Genomic DNA, 16,473 nt, shown 5'->3' with positions numbered 1-16,473 from the left:
CAATTTCCTTAGAGTTGCACCTGCTATTCTCAGGAAAAAAAAATGCAGAAATATTATCAGCAGAGGTTTCATTGTTAGGAATAAAACTAACCCTTTGTCAGTTGTTCATATTTGCTGTACATTGTGCCACATTTCAGCCATGCAGTCATCTCAAAATCACCTAATTCACTGGTCCTTAGTACCAAAAAAATCCAGCAAACAAAAAGGAAAGACAAATGGATAATTCATTAACAGTTAACAGAGACCAACTCAGGTTATTTCAAGAATGGAAAAACTCAGTCTTTTACTATGAAATAATCAATATTTTATTTACAGGTAATTTACATAATTAGAAAATGAATAATACAATTGCACTTCGAAAGGCTTCACTTTATCCTATTATTTATCGGCTTGTACAAAAGAAGCAAACACACTATCTTCTTGCTCCAACAGAACCTCAGGCTTATCATACTCCAAAATAACCCCTCTCTTCATTACAATGACTAAATCTGCATTCAGAATAGTGTGTACCCTGTGCTGAAAAGTAAACAAATGAAATACAAGTTCAGTGTATCGAATATAACTGTGCAAGATAAGACAGAAATCAGAAATTCTAGAAATCAGTATTCCTATCAAAGTTCAAGTTTGATGGAGATGACTTAATTCCATTTAGTGAAATCTCATTACTATGCCAATTATGTAGATATATATTTAGGCCCCAATCCTGAAACTGACTCAATGGGCGTGGATTCCTGTAACCCGTGCATAGTCAATGGAGCTCTGTGCAAGCCTGGGAATCTGCACGCGTGGCGTCACCTGCAAGGTCAAGGCTACAGATGCACTTTTACAGTATTTTGATATTGCTAAATATGGATTAGACAAATCTGGCCCTTTTCCTCCAATTTATCACTTCATCTTTATTAAGATGATTGTGTTTCTAAAGCAAATGCAGCTGCCGAGATGACATTTACAACTGGGGTTGTAATAAACTGAGTTTATTTAAAAATATGTGTGTATGAATTGTGTATTTTAAAACCTGATATAGAACCCAGAGGCTAATAAAAATGTGCGCGCACTGGGAACTTTAAAAAAAGATGAAAACACAACCAAAAAACCCTCCCTCCACACATCCCCAAACAAATAAAACAAGGAAAATGCAAAAAACTCAGTGCCACACTACCTAAAAATTTTAATGAAGATTAGTCATGACATTCTAAATTAGGATTACTGCAGCAATTGTATATTAAACACATTCAATGTGTATAAAATAACGCTGTGTACACTAATACGTAATATTACATACATGCAAGAAGGCCAAGTTATGATTTCTACAGTAACTCTAACTATGAATTTCCTGACTTTTGTTTGCATAAAATGTCAATCATAATATAGCTTTAACATTTTAAAAATATACAATACCCTCTTATTTCATTGCCCAAAGACCCATTTGAAAGATATTTACCAATAATGACATGACTGTCAAGTACATTTCTTTGGTTCAGTTCAAATCTTCTCTTTATTAACTAATTCTAGTTATTACTGTTGAGATCATTATCTAATCATTTTAAAATACATTGGCTAATAAATCTGATATAATATTTAACAATAAAACAAAACAATATTTTTGAAAGCTGCTAAAATGCTTATTTAACTTATCCAGCAACAAAGTACTATCCAACAGCAAAGCTGTTCTTCTTAAATTTAAGTATCATGGCTTAATAAGAGCCAAATCTTACTCCCAGATAGGCATGTACAATTTCCATTGAAGATAGAGGAGTTAAACCACAGCTGAATTTGGCCTAAAATGAATAAATCACAGAAAATACACAATATCCTTATATGTGGGCTTTGAAGTCAAAGGTAATTACTATTGTGAAACACATTTCAGGATTATGTGCTAAATATTTAAAATACAAATACGTGAACTACTTTCTAAATGGTTTAAATGGAAAATTAAATAAGTGCCATATTAGAAAGCAATAGACTAGAGAATCAGAGAAATTAACAAGGTACATGATGCATTGTTTTACATTTCAGGTACTTGTTTGCATTTGAAGAAGCCACGTAGAGTGTACTTACTGCTATGGTTACCACAGTGCGGTCAGCAAACGCAGTCATTACAACTTTCTGAAGAATGTTCTCCTACATAAAGGAAAAACAATTATTATTTTTAAAATAGATTCTAAAGTGATGGGCATAAAAATAAAAACAAGTGTCAAACAATTAATACTAAGGTTTTTTTAATAACTAAATTAGGGTATTCTAGAATGAGCATCCAGAATGGGCCGAATTCTGTGAGCAACCCCAACTTACTGAATTTTGATACTACTACTTAGTTAGCTCTTACATAGCACTTTTCCTTTGCTGACCCCAAGGCATTTTACAAAGAAGGGACATATCACTGTGTCTGTTTTAAAGTTTAGGACTATGTTTTAAATCATGTTGTTGCAAAGGAATATTCACTTTGCTGCCAATCCCGCTCCATTCTGGTACCCGTGCTGTGCATTCTTTTTGTCCCGCTGAACGCAATGGAACGTTACGACATACTCAATACAGTTGACAGCACTGGAGGTGTGTTTTGCTAGATGTACCTGGCCGGTACAACAGCAGAGGAAGTCTTTAAGACAGTTTTAAAATACTTAGCTGTCCTCACAGAGTGTTCACTCGTTGCTGTTTATGAATGTATTGGTGCGTGCCAAGCTCAGCAAGGCAACATCATTAGAATAGTTATCGTCATATCATCTGTTCCAAAGGTTCACGTGCCCCAATGAATGGATTGCTTGCTTAATACATCAACATTCAAAATGTGTTTTAACTGGTCTGTGGGTAATTGCTAACTTGACCCTCAGCACCACAGTCTCAAGGCTCTACACATCAGTAACTTACACTAACCGGTACTAAAGATTTTTATTTACTCTAATAAACCACTACAATAATTTTCTGCACTTATGTAGTGCCTGCCTTCTGAGGATCTCAACATACCTTATGATAGTCTTTGATAACAGAGTTTAATGTAACTGGGAACAAATCAACTTAGAATATTCTATTGTATTTGGCTAAGACCAGCCAGGGCAGTATTCGTGTGCAGTTTATCCTCTACTAGGGACTCTAGCTTGCACTTGCAGGAGGATAGATGCAATGATCTAACAGGTCTTTTTTATTTCTTATTTATTTACTTGACCTTACTTTCACCCCCCTGCAGGGTGAAAACTTCTTCACTTGTCTTCTCAATCATGCTGAAGCATTCACCAAGAAACTTGCTATGCCTGGCTAGTACAAGTTGGAGGAGGCACAACATTACCAGCCAAGTTTGTCCTCAACTGACCACCATAGCTAAGCCTCAGAAGACTTATTTACTTTAGGAAACTGAACTGTCAATACAAAAACATTTGCACCAATGCTTCAATTTAGTATATCGTGAGGGACTATCAACCCCAAGTAAGATAGATTTGTCAGACTAGTTAACAGTGACTCTCATATATAGTCAATGTCTATGATGGAGCCAGCCTGTGAACACACTTGCAAGGAAACTTGTGTTCACACAATATTAAGTAGAAATATTTTACATAAGTTTCATCTCTGGTTACTAACAATAGTGTGGCTACCCTCTCTGAAAAATCATAAAAAAACCTTGAAACTCTGAACTCACTGTTGCCATGTCAATAGATGCTGTGGCTTCATCCATGATGAAGATACTTGTCTTCCGCACAAATGCCCGTGCTAAGCAGAACAGCTGTCTTTGCCCCTGGCTAAAATTTTCTCCACCTTCTGTGACTATGGCATCTGGACAACAAAAATAATATTTAGGCTGTTGCGGGGGAGGGGAGCACAGAGAGCATGTTGACAAAGTAAGATCTCATACTTATGTTAAGAATTTTTAAGATAATTTATAGGTCTTAAGTTGCTGGTGCTCAGTTCTGCCACCTTTACTCAGATTGAGTAGTGACACTGGTTTCAGCAGCATTACTCATAAAGTAAGTTACTATTCATCATGAGGATGGCAGAACAGGACACAGTTATTTTCAAAATTGATGCATCTTATGTACAGAAATGAAAACCCAAAGTCCATCACACATATAGTTAAATGTAGTTCTTCATATAAATAAAAATGGGCATACTGTTCTGACATGTTGTCTAAAGGAACTGCATAAAAAGAACTATGCCAAGTAAATAAGAAACTGAAATACTATAGGGAACCCTCCCCTCCAACATATTTTGATGTAAATCAAATGCAAAGGGGAGAAATTAATATATGAAATGTGTCTTTCTGTTTTATAAACCTGCCACAATGCCTGTGTGTAGATTAAAGCACTCTAACCTAATCTGTTGATATGTCTCTTGCAAACCAGACAACTAATCCCTGGAAGATCTCCCTTCTCCTACAAATTTGGTTGAGTGTCTCATTTTATCTAGCTTACCCCGATGGCGAATAACTTCTGTGTATACACATTAAATTGAGGAAAAGGAAACACTGTATTAAAATGTGACTGACTTCAAAGGAACTTGTCAGAACAACTAGTCGTTATAAGCTATTTTAAATGGAGTTGTCTTTATGATGCTGCCTTCTTGAAGGAAAACAACTTTACGTGAGACAGCATCAACTGCTTGTGGGCCAAACCCTGCAGTCCCTACTCAGGCAAAATCCTACTGGAATCAAAAAGAGCTTTGTCTGAATAAGGTCAGCAGGACCAGACTCCTTGTGCACAAAAAGAAAGGTACAGCAGGTGTCATGCAGCATAAAGAGTGACAATAAAAGACAGGTGATATGCATTTTCCAAGAGCAGATTGATTTGAAATCACAAATGTATCCCTTGTAATATTACACATTTGAGTACTACTAGTTACCTGGGATGTCCTCAATAGAGATTGAAGTCATTGGGATTTTGAACTGTTTGAAACTATGCTCCATGACTGCACAGTCAGCTGTTGGATATGATTAAGAATGCGCTAGGCATACAATGGGTGATTAGGCTACCTAAAATTCATGTTCAGGATTTTTTTAAAAAAATGGATAGGGCTAGTAGTGATAAATGCATAAGAAGGGCAAAGTTTTGCTCTCACTAACTTCAGTGAGGTAGAACAGGCGTAACCAGGAGCAGGATTTAGCTCATGACGTTACGATTATTGTTGTTTGTTGAGCTTGGACAGTGTGTGCTCAGCCTTGTGCAGAGCACAGAGCATGAGATAGTCCCTGTCCCAAGGAGCTTACAATGCTGTGTTTTGTAATGTATTGTACATTTCATACTTGATTTTATTTTATTAAAAACAGCTGTCTGGATCAGTCTGTAGAGTACATTTCATTCAGCACACAATACCTGTTTCATTTGCCTATTCTAAGATTCATTTTATGTGTCTGAGTACTGCACTCAAGTACTTAAATGCATTTGCAATAGTGAAAGTAGCTTACAGGAAATGCTGGAATTCTAAAGGAGACCCAACCACCCTACAGAAATCCAAGGACATTGCTCTTTCAAGGGAAAAAATAATCTGGGGAAATGCCGCCTTCTGGCGCATATTAGAACACAGTGCAGCACTCACAAACAATTCCATGAATACCAACATGATTTTAACATGTTTATGTGACAGACTGTATCTCTCTCGCTAGTATATCTATTCACAGTACCACTCCAACCATGCAGTATTCTTTGAATCTATTACATGGGTGGGTTGCTAGACTTATTTCATTTCCTGAAACAGGGTCTTTCTTTGATTTTGTGTGTGTATTGGGGCATTATATCCCACTGCCAGCTTATATGTCCATCTTTTTTTTCCACCCCACAAGACAATCATTTTCTCTAATTTGTTTTATATTTCCATTTGCAACCTCCTTAATATCTCAATTACCTTTATATCTGTTTGCATACACTTGACTTATTAGCCACAGTGAGTGGAGTACCACGACATTTTTAGTAAGGCATACAATTCTACACTTGCATGCAAGGTGTGACCTTGCACACACCACGCTGTGTGGAGTATGCCATTTTGTTCTAGAAAACTGTGTACTTCGTGTGCATTTGGGGGCCGGAAGGAATTGTCCCACAGACACAGCTGGTCAGGGCTTTCGTATTCTTGTAGAACGTATTTCTGGGGCATGCAATGCATGCGTTGCATACATAGACGGTATGCCACTGGCCACAGGACTAGAGACCAAGAGCGAAAATCTGGACTTACTGAAGTCAATGGGAGTTTTGTCATTGATCTCAATAGGGGTTCAATTGACATCCCAGCGGCAGTCATTTATATCTTTACCCAGGCTAGGGGTAAAACAGGAGAGGGAGTTGGATGGGTCCCAGCCCATCTATCTGACTTCATACAGTGCCCCACAAAAACCTGGGCCAGCCTGCCTGATTCTAAGTGGCTTCAGTAACAGCCATTTTGCTGTAAGTTACTAACTAAATGTTAAATAGAAATGAATTTAACACTGGAAGCATTTTCCCAAAGCAAAGAGAAGCATTACCTAAACCTCCTGGTAGTGCTTTCACCACATGTTTGAGTTGTGCTATTTCCAAGGCTTCCCACAGCATGCTGTCTGTGCATTTCTTTTCTGGATCCAAGTTAAACCTATGTTTCAATACAGTTAAAAGTTAACTATCAACATCAAATTCACTCATACATCTTTATATTTGTGTGGTTAAAAACAAATACACACATAATTATATAGATGGATTAAACACTTTGGGCCTGATTCTGATCTCACATCAGTCCAAGTCAGGAATAGCTCCATGGAAGTCAGTGGATTTGCTCTGAATTTACACCAGTGAAACTGAGATCAGAATCTGATCCTTTGAATCCAACATGGCCCCCTTTTAGTTTTTACAATACCAGTTTGCGGTACACAGAATAATCAGCATGATGCTGAACTATGACACACAAAAGGGCATCACCACAGCAGAACAGTAGCTATAAATTACTCAACAGTTGTTATCAACCACTCTGAGTGCATCCTTAGCCTATTATCACCCAAAATAGGCAGCAACAAGTGCTTATCTCCTTCATGTCATATCATGTTGCTTAAAATATAACATGATATTCAGGAATAAAAGACTTGCAGCAGCAAATGTGATCTTTGGTTCACTTTTTACTCCTAGTGTTCATGTGGTGAATGTCCAGTGTTGGCCTAAATAAAATCTTGAATAAGTAAACAAACAAAACAAATATATACTGCCATTTTATCTTCTGATATAAATAATTCATGCCCTCTTCAAGCAAGTACAGGAAATAATCTGCCTCAGGAGAAGTCTCATGGAATCAATAGGCAAACTTCAGCAGTTTATAAGTCATTATAAATGAAACTCCACTCTAACTACTTTAATGCCCAAATTAGCGTACATAGACAATATAACTCTTTATTAAGGGTCAGATTGTCCCTTTTTGTGGAAAACGTCATAGGAGGGGATGGCATTTGTTGGAAACTCTGTGAAATTCTCTTCTCTGAGTTTCCATTTCACCCTCCCCATATAGGAAAGAGGTTTTGAACTCATGGCGGAGGGAATGGGGCAAGGTCCTGGAAACCTAACAGAGCACTAAGCTCCAAGCCAAGAGAACCTGAACTGCCTTTGCACTGCTTCCCTGGTTTCCTTCCACTCTCCTTTGTTATATACCATGGCGGTCCCCCCCACCACCTACATCTTCCCCACTTCACCTCTAAAGGGCTGGTTAATGCCAGTCTCACAATCTCCTGAGATGACTTTGGCTGGCTAACCCACTGGGTCCTGAGGGTAGCAGGTCACAGACAGTGACTAGTCCCAGGTCTCACCTTAAGGAGCATCCCTCCCAAACTGTGGAGCGTTGACCAGGTGCAGTTGTTTTAGAAGTGCTCCCTGGGCTCCAAGGATGATGTGGGGAGGAGCACACAGAGAAGATAATGCTCCCCTCTTTTAATTAAAGGTAGTGGAGCATGAGGCCTCTTAACTGCATAGTTTGCTGCTGCTCTCTCTTCGAAAATCATAATCTGTGATAACACAAATCCTAGCTGTTTCTTGTTGTGTGTGCTTTATGCTTACCGGATTGTACCACTGAACAAAATAGGATCTTGGAGAATGATTGACAGCCTGGATCTTAGCGTCTGTAAAGGGAGCTTTGCAATGTCTATGCCATCAATGATAATCCTCCCTATTCAAAAGAACATTGAGAGTCTGCTAGACTGTTCATCACATCATATAGCTAGCAACCAACAACACAACTTGATTTTAGTTTGCATTATATTACAGAGAAGCATGCAAGACTAACCCTTGGGGTACATATTACTTTATTCACCAGTGAAACGAGTTATTGCTAAGCAGAAAGTGCAATTCCCTTGAGACTACATCATGGAAGATGCCTGTTATATTTTATGAATATTATATATCCCATCTGTTTGTTTGATGATTATTGTGTTGTTTGCTATATGATTACAAGGGGTTAATTCAAGCAAAGGTTAGGCACACAGGAAAGGGGACAATAGGTTCAGACAGCCCTATTTACCATACTTAATGGACAATGTGGGTGTCAATCACTTTGAAGTTTTACATCCAGCTATGCTGATGAGTTGAACAGTCTGGCTTGGCAAGGGTGGGGTGGGAAAACAGGCAGCAAACTGGAACAAAGAACTTTCAGAAAGGATAAAGAGATGTCCCTGCAGCACAGGGAATGAGAGTGCTGGGGAACAGACTGAAACCCCGTCCCCCAACCTCTAGGGTTTCAGTCTGCTCCCCAGCACTCTCTGGGATGTTTGGGTTAAGCTCCACCTACATAAGCTTTAGGTCAGGTAAGTATGTGTGTAAATCTTTTATTGTGTTAAGCTCCTTTTTCTCTTGTTGGGCTTTGTTCCTGTGATTAAACAATGCTTTGTTTTGAAACGGCTGTAGTGGATCACTGTATACATCACTGGTCACGGCTCCCAGAAGGAAGACTTGCAGGTAGCTGGACCTAGTCAGACCTGCTGAACAATCACAGTTGGTACTCGAGTTATTGTAGCCTTGGGGCCACTCTGAAAGTAGGAGAATCGGGGGATTCCACTCCAGAACAGGCAAAAGCCTAGCACCTGAAGGGATGCATGCAGAGAGACCTGGAAGAGGTCAGAGCCACACAAATGATGATATACTTGATTTGCAGGATGTCTCATAACCCAGAATAAAAGATCAGATATCGGAGAACATAGCTAAGTTGCATTTGTTGAGGAGGGCAAGCGCAGGTGAAACTTCTTCCCTTCAGGTCTCTATGGGTTCACACTCTATATGCCGTCCAGGAGTTGTCCATACCCCAAGCTACAGAGGGATCCAATTCTGTTCTGTTGTATTCAGTTTCTTATAGCCCCTCCATCACAACCATATCCAAGTGCCTTCCTGAAGTGCATTAAGTGATGTGACTAACCTCTATCATGAGTGGTTCTTTCTCCCCTCTCCTCCCCATGTGAAAATGTCAGGAAGAGTTTGTTTGTGAAGTTCTAGAGCAGGGCATAAAGGATGAGGAGACATGCAAGTCTACTTTTGGAAATAACTGTAAATTAAAGGCTCAATCCTGATCTCTCTGAAGTCAATGGGAATTTTGCTATTGACTTCAAAAGGAGCAGGTTCAGGCCTTATAGGAAATCAATATTGACACAGAATAAGGATTTTTAAAAAAATACACGTTTGAAGTCCTTTTTTATTTTTAATGGAAACACTTGCCTGAGGCTGCTCATGGTGTTAGAAAACATTGATCACATTGAATGAGATTTTATATTAACCCGGGTTATCAATAAGGCAGAAGCTGATGAAAGACAGATGATCCCTTACTTGGAATAAGCCCAGCAACAATGACTAGCACAGTTTTACGGTCTTTGTAATTCATGGCTGCTAGTGTCAGATGAAGAAGGTTCAAAGTTGCTTCCTCAGGGAGCTAACTCTGACTGGAGGGAACAGGTATGAGCCTACCTTCAAAGGTGTCAACCATTCTGAAAAAGGCAAGAGAAAAGGAGGATTTCCCACTGCCTGTTCTGCCACAGATTCCAATCTACAACACAGAAACAAGATGAGTAGAACATTAAATGAATAGGAAGGAGAAATATCTGTACAGGGCATTTGCAACAAACATCTTGGGGTGAAATTCTGGCCCTGTCTGAAGTTGATGACAAAACTGAATTGTCTTCAGCAGGGGCCATATTTTCACCCTTTTGTCTTTTAAAAGAGAATTGGACATTCAGGGTTAGATTTTGGCTGGCCCTCCATGGGGATATTAGGGCATAGTGGGCCACAGGGAGACCTTCCGGAGCACAAGGAGGGTTGGCTAGTGCTGCCAGCAAAGTTTAATACCCCAGAGGGGGTGTGTCTGGGTGGGAGAGTCCATTGTATGATGGGAGGCAGACACACAAGATTAAGGAGGAGAAACAAGATTGAGGGGAAAGGGACAAGTGGGGAGAGATGACCAATGAAGGGACGGGGTAGGGAAGCCATTTGGGAATGATGGAGTGTATATCTCACATTACAAGTATCAGTGTCCCTTATTTTGAGGCCCTATGTCCCACAGCGGAGCACCAGAATATTAAGAAGCACTGTACATCACTGTAACAGTACACATTTTTGAAGGCACCAGAGCAAAAGCGTAAAGAAACCAGTATAAGGGATCAGGACTGGAATATAATATTTTGGAGGAGTTAAAACTTGGTGGAGGAAAAACTTCGGAAATCATTAATAAAAAATAGCTTAGTACATTCTCACCACTCTGTGGTTTCTATTACAAGCTGGTCTGACTGGGGAAAGAGTCATTTCTCAAATCATCTCCGCTCTTTTACCTTTTGCCCTGGAGAAATGTGAGCACTGACGTGCTTTAGGACTGGCTTTAGGTTGCTGTCATACCGGACACTCAGGTTCTGTATTTGGATCTCACCTCTGGCAGGCCAGTTCTGAGGAATCTGCGAAGGAGCTGTATCCGGAGTATAAAAACCCACTTGTGATCAATTCATCAATTCATTAAAAGCTCTAATAAGTTATTTATGGAAATTCACTGTGAATCATTAAATATTTAACAAGTTCTTTTCTCAAGCGATACAATACCACACTCACAAAGGAGCCCTTCATAATTTTCAGCTTCTGTTTTTAGAAGGCCATTGATTCTTTTCACTGCTCCCAGCTGGATCTCCATATCAGCCAGGTTACGAACCATCCAGTTCAGGTAATTAGACACCTGAAATAATATAAATAAATAAATGTCATGTTTTGCTAATATGAAATACTGGAAAAGAAACACCATAACATCATTAGGCTACCAAGCACTTCCATTCCTCCAGGACAGCTTTTTAATTGTTTCTGTGTAGTTTATTTAGAATACAGTCTTAATAAGCTCAATGAAACATTTCGTGCACATTAACAGAGTGGAAAGACTGGCTGCAAGTTAAATATCCTAGTTATGGTGCTCTGGTATTATGGTGCTACATGCCAATATTCAAAAGAAAATAAAAGCTAAAAGAGAGAGAGAGAGAACTTTTCTTTAAAAAAAAACAAACCCTGAATATCTAGAATGAGAGACTGCAGCATAATGATGAGTAAATTAGTGATCTAGTAATACTATTTTTCAATTAGAATGAATGATAACATTTTGATATATTTATTAATAACTACACTGTATATTACTTACATGGGATTTAAAAACTCAGAAAAGAATATGCTTAACAAACATATCACCCACGTAATATGAATTGAAGTTAATGTACTATTTCAGTGTTTTTACAGCTTCCCAATATGGATATGTATTCAGCACCTTCTGTCTTTCCCATCTTTGTGCCCTAAAGAAAGTATCGTGTGTGGGGGAAGCCACTCAACGCATGATTTAACTTACCATAAGAGCATAGGTTAGCCCTAAGCCCACAAGTCCTGAAGACAGCTGATTGTACAGGGACTTGGTAATAGAAGTCACAGCTGCTATGAGAACCACACACGCTCCAATGTATTCCTGAAGAAATATGAATAAGCTCCATCACTATATATATATAGAGAGAGAGAGAGACTGTGCAAATATTTTGGAAAGTTCAGTTTGAAACAATAAACCCTTTACATGGCTAAGACTGAAACACATGCAGAAGATTTTAAATCTGTGGATAGAGATGGCCTGTTAACCCCCATTTTTGTTACCGTTTCCCTTGTCCCCCCCCCTCTCTCTCACTTCTTTGTATTGTTAGATGTATCCAGGGTTGTGTTCCCATCCCATCTTAAATTAGGCTTGGTCTAATTTAGTTTTTGTACCAATATAACTATTTCAGTTAGGTGTGTGATGTTTTACTGGAATAGTTATACTGATATGGTGGCTAGTATAGAGTCAGTCATACCCATTATATAAAAGGTGCCATATATTAGAATAGCTTATTCCCTAAATTTACAGGCATAAGCTATACTTGTATAACTATGTCCACACTAGAGGTTATGGGACTGGTATAGTTAAAGTGGTACAATTTTTGTATATAGATAAAACTTTAGAATGGGAAGTCAGTGGGGCAGGGACTGTCCTCCTCTAGGGCCACATCTATGCTGGCAACTGGACAAAGGTACAAGGCGGTGTGTACACTTGCCCATATAAGCCACAGCTGCACAGAGTGTCCAAATATGCTATGCTGGACACGGGTGTACACTCTGAACCTGGGAATACCCATGTCCACACAGCTTTTTTTTGGTAAGCAAGGTTAGCACTAGCATTTCAGGGGCAGTATCCCAAGGCTCTATGAGTCACAGGATACATTCTAGGATCTGCAGATGCCTTCACATATCTGGCGATGGGAGCTCCCACTCACCCCTCTCCTGCCCAACTGGTAGAAGACATGGCACAAGTGACCGATGGTGCTTGTGAGACGGCTCTTTCTTGTGAGACAAATTTGAGTGCATTGCAATACGTGACCAGTGAGAATTTTGGATGAAAGGATTTGGATCTCTCTCACAAGCCAAAGACTGGTAGCCAGGATGGGGAGTAATCCACTGTTGCCCCCTTACACAGAGATGCAGGAGATTACCGGCATTGCAACTGTAAGTCCATGGGAGGCCACCACTTCTGGACCAGGAGAACCAGCACCATGTGGTGGGATTACATAGTATTAGAAATTTAGGATGATGACCAGTGGCCACAGAACTTCAGGATGAGGAAGCCAACAATCATGGAGCTCCGTGAAGAGCTGGCCCCAACCCAACAGTGGCAGAACACAAGGTTCCGGAGACCCATCCCAGTGCAGGAGCAGATGGCTATAGCCTTCTGGAAGCTGGCAACATCAGACAGCTATTGGCCAGTTGCAAACCATTTCAGGGTGGGGAAGGCCACTGTCAGGGTCGTGGTGGTGCAGATTTGTGAACCCATCAATGCACTCACCTACCCACACATGGTTACCATCACCAAAGTTCCAGAAATTATACTGGGGTCCCAGAGAATGGCCCTGTACAATGTGGAAACACCATCGATGGCACCCGCATCCCCATACCTTGCTGACTGAAAGGAGCGAGTGAGTACATCGATGAGTACATCACTCATTCTTACAGGCTTAGTGGACCACAAAAGCAGATTCCTGAATGCTGTCCAACACACAGGACAGGCCATGACACTAGAGTGCTGAGAAGATTAGGATTTTACTTGAAGGGAGAGGAAGGGACTTTATTCCCCAGAAGCAATGTAGTTCTCTTTGTCCACAGTTGTTCTGGAAGACCCCACATACTCGCTCCTATGCTGCCTAATGAAACCCCCTAGCCCAGCTTTAACCACCTGGCAAAATGGAGAGTCAACTTCAAACTAAGCAGCTGCAGGATGGTAGTGGAGAACATCTTTGAATGGCTGAAGGCTTGTTGATGATGCTTATGCTCTTGGTTAGAGGCCAATGTAGGCAACGCTGTCTGCGTTATTGTGGCATGCCGTGCCCTTCATAATACTGGTGACATTAAAGGTGAGTACTTTAGGACAGAGTGTGTACAGGACAAGATGCGCTTGCAAAACTTTTAAGGAGCAGCCTGATCCAGTGAATGTTCATACTGGCGCTGGACCACAGTGGGCCAGGGAAACCAAGGATGCAATTTGTGCCTACATTATGGAGCAATGGGTGTGCAGGTAGGTGACTGCAGCCTGGTCCCAAGCAAAGTGCCACACCCCATGCAGCTACTGTAAAAATAAAAGAGGGAACATTCCCTTTCACTTGTGTTTCAACACAGGTTTTTTCCTCTCCCAATGACTGTCATTAGCAGATTGTTTAGGTAATGACTCATTACAGGTAACTGGGGCAGGGCACCTCCGCTGGTATAGCACCTTCTGGTTTGTGATTGGCCTGCAGATGGTGTCTGGCCAGTTAAATTGCACTTATTGTTCTTTCATTTTGTGTTAATGTTCACAGCTGTTCGCCAAACCACAGTTCAGCTGGATTACTTTAGGCCTTGGCTACACTTGAGAATTCACAGCGCTGCCGTGGCAGCGCTGTGAAGTGCGAGTGTAGTCGCGCCACCAGTGCTGCGAGAGCTCACTCGCAGTGCTGCAAGTACTCCGCCTCTCCGAGGGGAATAGCTTGCAGCGCTGCGAGCGAGCGTGCAGCGCTGCAGGCGCTGATTACACTGGTGCTTTACAGCGCTGCACTCACTGGGCTCGGGGGGGGGGGGGGGGGCGTTTTCACACCCCTGAGCGCAGCAAGTTGCAGCGCTGTACAGCGCCAGTGTAGCCAAGGCCTTAGTATCTGAAGGATCTTGAGAACAGTTGATGAAGCATGTGGGAGGGGCTTTTACAACTCATTTCTGGTGACTGTGATTGTGTGGGAGGATACAACCACTTACCGACTGTTAACTGTGAGCATCCCATGGTTTAAAGTGGTTGTGGGGTTTTTTTGCAGGCCTCAGGGTGCAGGAAGGGCTGTTTTAGCACTGTTCAATATGTGATGGCACAGCTAATTCACTTTGTTTTTCTTGTTTTGTCAAATCCATACAGAAGTTTACTCACCTTCTCTTCCTCGCCCCCTCCCCTGGCCCCAGTTAATAAAATTACTTGTTATTTCCATGCACACTGCAATTCCAACATGTCTCCAGCTTACTTATATTCACATATACTGGGACAGGGGAAATTTTGGGGTGTGGGGGGTGGTTCTGGGAGGGTCAGACTGGACTTTGCAGTTTTCTACCCCGGAGAGTTATATGACTCAAAGCACTGACTGATGGAGACCAAAACTGAAAGGGAAAAAAATTGTACCTTTACCAAAGCCCAAATGAAAGATCCACACACAAATAAAAGACACTAACATTTATTGAAACTAGTACATTTAGCATAACTCTGAACATTTTTTTAAAAAGAACTGTGAATGAAAACAGAATGGATCAGACTTCCTGAAGAACGTTAAAACTTTACTCCCCATGGACCTTGATCTTTCCCTACTCTGGACAAGGCGGGGGAGTGCCTGTAAAACATTTTTCGGGGGGGAGGACGGGACAAAAAGGGGTTTCTCTTGCATGGGGTTTGGGGTCTAGACACATGCAGGCCTTCAGGCAGTCTTGGGCTCATTGTTTCTCTTGTCCAGTCACAGGACTTCCCCAGGGAGGGGTTTCAGGTTCCAGTACAGAGTATTGTGCCTGGAGTCTTGCAGCTTCCCACCCCCATCACAGAGGGTGGGGGTTGGGTCCTCTAACTCAGCAGCATGGTGGGCTGCAGGTGGAGGAGGAGGGGCCACTTTATGGATACTGGCACAGCTACTGTGGCAGGCAGGATCTGAATCCATTCCACCTCCCCTTGTATCAGGGACTGCAACAGGGCATGAACCCAGTCCCCTTGGGCAACTCCCATTCCATGTACCTCTACCCCGATATAACGTGACCCGATATAACACAAATTCGGATATAACGCGGTAAAGCAGTGCTCCGGCGGGGGCAGGGCTGCGCATTCTGGTGGATCAAAGCAAGTTCGCTATAACGCGGTTTCACCTATAACACGGTGAGATTTTTTGGCTCCCAAGGACAGCGTCATATCGGGGTAGAGATGTACCATGTGTCCTGCTCCAGGAACCAGATCATTATTGCCTCCTGCCTTTGGAAAAAATGTTCCTTCCACTTCATAGTCTGTTGCTCCAGCCCAATAGACCATTTCTCTCTTTCCCTCAAAGTCAAACTTTTCCTGGCTCCTTCTGTCGACCCCAATGAGCACATCCTCCAGTGTCATGCTTTGCCTGCCTCTAATGTCCCTGGGCTGTTGCTCCTGGATCCCAGGCAGAATGGGCTCACTCTTCTCAGATGAAGGTCCTGCCAAGTCAATCACAAGAGCAGCATTATATTTTATCTTTCCTTGGAAAGCAGGTAAGAAATCCCCCCACATAACATAACTTTGCTGTGGAAGGTCACAATAGTGATACTTCTCAGCATTTCAGGAATGAGATTGTTTCAGTATCCTTGGTTCTCAGACAACTTTTCCAGCCCCCACAAAAGGAGCACCTGCTGACAGTGGGAGTTAACATCAACTAATGGTTTTTAAAAATGTCATGTCTTAAAGTGTATGATTGGGCTGGTGGGCGCATTTATTTCTGGGGCAGTATTAATGGTTCGCTAA

At 41.3% G+C, this 16,473-nt stretch overlaps 1 protein-coding gene across 9 annotated transcripts in view; it reads right to left on the bottom strand.

Annotated features, from left to right (window-relative positions):
* Positions 1–287: 287 nt before the first annotated feature.
* The window catches only part of ABCC8 (ATP binding cassette subfamily C member 8), a 139,717-nt gene continuing 123,531 nt past the window's right edge, over positions 288–16,473 (bottom strand). For all 9 annotated transcript variants that reach the window (XM_054027476.1, XM_054027477.1, XM_054027478.1 and 6 more), the window contains 9 exons: positions 11,773–11,886; positions 11,001–11,121; positions 10,730–10,860; positions 9,873–9,951; positions 7,983–8,091; positions 6,437–6,540; positions 3,629–3,762; positions 2,059–2,121; positions 288–516 (listed from right to left, as the gene is read on the bottom strand). In XM_054027476.1, coding sequence (XP_053883451.1) covers positions 379–516; positions 2,059–2,121; positions 3,629–3,762; positions 6,437–6,540; positions 7,983–8,091; positions 9,873–9,951; positions 10,730–10,860; positions 11,001–11,121; positions 11,773–11,886 — 993 coding nt within the window. In that variant the 3' untranslated portion in view covers positions 288–378. The remainder of the gene's footprint in view (positions 517–2,058; positions 2,122–3,628; positions 3,763–6,436; positions 6,541–7,982; positions 8,092–9,872; positions 9,952–10,729; positions 10,861–11,000; positions 11,122–11,772; positions 11,887–16,473) is intronic.

This window comes from Malaclemys terrapin, chromosome 4 (assembly GCF_027887155.1).
Source record: "Malaclemys terrapin pileata isolate rMalTer1 chromosome 4, rMalTer1.hap1, whole genome shotgun sequence".
Lineage (NCBI taxonomy): Eukaryota > Metazoa > Chordata > Testudines > Emydidae > Malaclemys > Malaclemys terrapin.
The sequence above is the reverse complement of the archived record's forward strand: the minus strand, read 5'-3'. Positions and strand labels throughout refer to the sequence as shown.